Source organism: Rhagoletis zephyria, unplaced genomic scaffold (genome assembly GCF_001687245.7).
Source record: "Rhagoletis zephyria isolate East Lansing unplaced genomic scaffold, Rhagoletis_zephyria_1.1 Rzeph_scaffold_35719, whole genome shotgun sequence".
NCBI lineage: Eukaryota > Metazoa > Arthropoda > Insecta > Diptera > Tephritidae > Rhagoletis > Rhagoletis zephyria.
The window spans coordinates 834-3,382 of record NW_016192774.1 but is presented as its reverse complement, the minus strand read 5'-3'; the positions used below and the strand labels follow the sequence as shown (position 1 = coordinate 3,382).

The 2,549-nt window shown below is 42.3% G+C and overlaps 1 protein-coding gene across 1 annotated transcript; it reads right to left on the bottom strand.

Annotated features, from left to right (window-relative positions):
* Positions 1-278: 278 nt before the first annotated feature.
* Positions 279-777, bottom strand: LOC108354409 (uncharacterized; the record flags this gene model as incomplete). Its single annotated transcript, XM_017605599.1, has 1 exon — positions 279-777. A coding segment is annotated over one exon (499 nt), but the record flags the coding sequence as incomplete, so codon positions are not given.
* Positions 778-2,549: the final 1,772 nt, after the last annotated feature.

Below are 2,549 nucleotides of genomic sequence, written 5' to 3'. Positions count from 1 at the left end.
GTTCTACGGAATACGATTCTTTGGAAATCTTGTTCCTCTGGCTGTACGTAAATTTGGCGGTACATGTTCTCAATGTCACCATTGAAAACGTATTTGTACAGTCGCCATTTGAGGATAACGAGCATTAAATCATTTTAAAGTACGGGCCCGTGTGGAGGATATCGTTTAGGGAAATGCCAGAGTGAGACAGTTTGGAAGCGTTAAAAACTACTCGCACTTTCGTAGTCTTACTATCTGGCTTTAGAACTGCGTGGTGGGGTAAGTAAAAGGAAAAATACTTTCCATCACGTTTAATCTCTTGCGACGCTGTGGGTTCCAAGTGATCTAGGGTCAGATACTCTTCCAAGACTTTGGTGTACGTTTGCTGCAGTTCAGGTTTCCTTTCGATGCTGCGCTCGATACTGAGGTACTGTTGTTGAGCTGCAGGTCTTGAGTGTCCAAGTGCAATCGTGTCTGGGAAGGTAGTTTTAAAGGGGAGTTTTACTACGTAACGACCGTCATCTCTGCGAACTGTGGACCTCTCGTAGAGGTTTTCGCAAAATACGTCGTCGTCGGTGAGAGTCGGGGTTGATGGAACTTCCTCCTGTTCCCAGAACTTCTTGAGTAGATCGTTCAAAGTGTCTGTTGAGTTTTCAATTACCTGGGTCGTGAATGATGAGACGTGCTCTGTTACTGGGAGGCTCAAAATCCACCCAAATATTGAATTTTGCGCTATTAAACTTCCACCGACATTGGTTTTTAGGCCTGGAAGTAGCACTTGGGGGATGACATCACTTCCTAATTGAATATTTTCGGTCGTGCAGTGCGGACGTATTTTCTCTGCTCGTCAGCTATAGTTGAATAACAAAGTGGATCTTTGTGTGATATACTCTATCTTCACATTTTCTATGATGGGTCATTTGGTGCGAATGTGAACTCTATAACAAATGAGACAGTGACTCTTTCGTGAACATAAAAATAATAAAAATTCATTGATTTGCCGTAATAAAAGATGCCGTGCATATGTGATCTAAAGGTTGATCGGTCTCGACAAACGATTCAGTGCGTTAAGTGCAATGAACTTTTTCATTTAACTTGTGTTGGTATACAACCCGCTGATGCAGAATTTCTTGCCAGCTTAGATAGAGGTTTTTTTTGTAAAGTATGCACGGACAGGCGCCGAATATCAATTCGTTCGCCTCACCTGTCCCTAGCCACCTTAGATGGCAAGCAAAGTGCTACATCTTCTAATATGACGAAGTCTGACTCTCTGAAAAGTGTTAATAAATCGACAACTTCGCAAAAACAATTTACTACTAATGCAAACGGTGATAAAAACCTACAGCAACAAATAACGCAGGGATCTAATAAATCGACGACTTCCCAGAAACAATCTACTAGTAATGCAAACGATGCTAAAAACCCACAGCAACAAATAACCCTGGGATCTTTGTATAGTGTCATCGTCTCTCTTCGAGCCGACAATAGCCGAATTCTCAATTCCATTACTGCTCAGCGCGAAGAAAACAACAAACTAATGATAAAAATTGATAATATGCACGATGATATTATTTCTATGCAGCGTGTTATGCATGAAAAAGACGATGCGATCGCTTGACTAAAGGCCGAGTTGAGTGACTTACGCTCTTGTATGATTACTGCTGTGGAGAATTTCAACAGTGATAACATATCCAAATGTTTTGATCATGAAGCTGTCACGTCTTGCGCTAATGTCAACAATGTTTTGTTGTCGGCTGCTCCTCCACCTGTTCCTGTGTGTGACGCTTCGCAAATCGATGATAATAATAGTGCTGCTCTCACTAACGCTTCCAATATTACTGTGTCTGCTAGTGCTTCTGTTTATGATAAGTCGCGACTTACTCCTACCTACAGAGAGGCTCTCACTAACACGCCTACTGCTGCTACCTACGATATTGAGCGATCAATTCATACCACACAGTTAACTGCAACTGCTAATACATGTTACGATACTACTGCGATATCCACTTCCATTGGTACCAGTACAGCTCTCCTGAAGCCTGGGGCTAATGCGGATAATCGAGCAGTTGCCTCTGCGGATGCTAATACTAATGTACGTCCAGCTAATACACACGCGGGTACTGCTAATATTGATCAGGTTATAACCCCTGCTGCTAGCTCAGCGCGTTCTTCTGGATCTGGAGACGGTGAACAGTGATCTACTGCTGGAAACAAAAAGCGTATGAAACGAGTGCTAGTCGTAGGTACTAATGGNATTCCATTACTGCTCAGCGCGAAGAAAACAACAAACTAATGATAAAAATTGATAATATGCACGATGATATTATTTCTATGCAGCGTGTTATGCATGAAAAAGACGATGCGATCGCTTGACTAAAGGCCGAGTTGAGTGACTTACGCTCTTGTATGATTACTGCTGTGGAGAATTTCAACAGTGATAACATATCCAAATGTTTTGATCATGAAGCTGTCACGTCTTGCGCTAATGTCAACAATGTTTTGTTGTCGGCTGCTCCTCCACCTGTTCCTGTGTGTGACGCTTCGCAAATCGATGATAATAATAGTGCTGC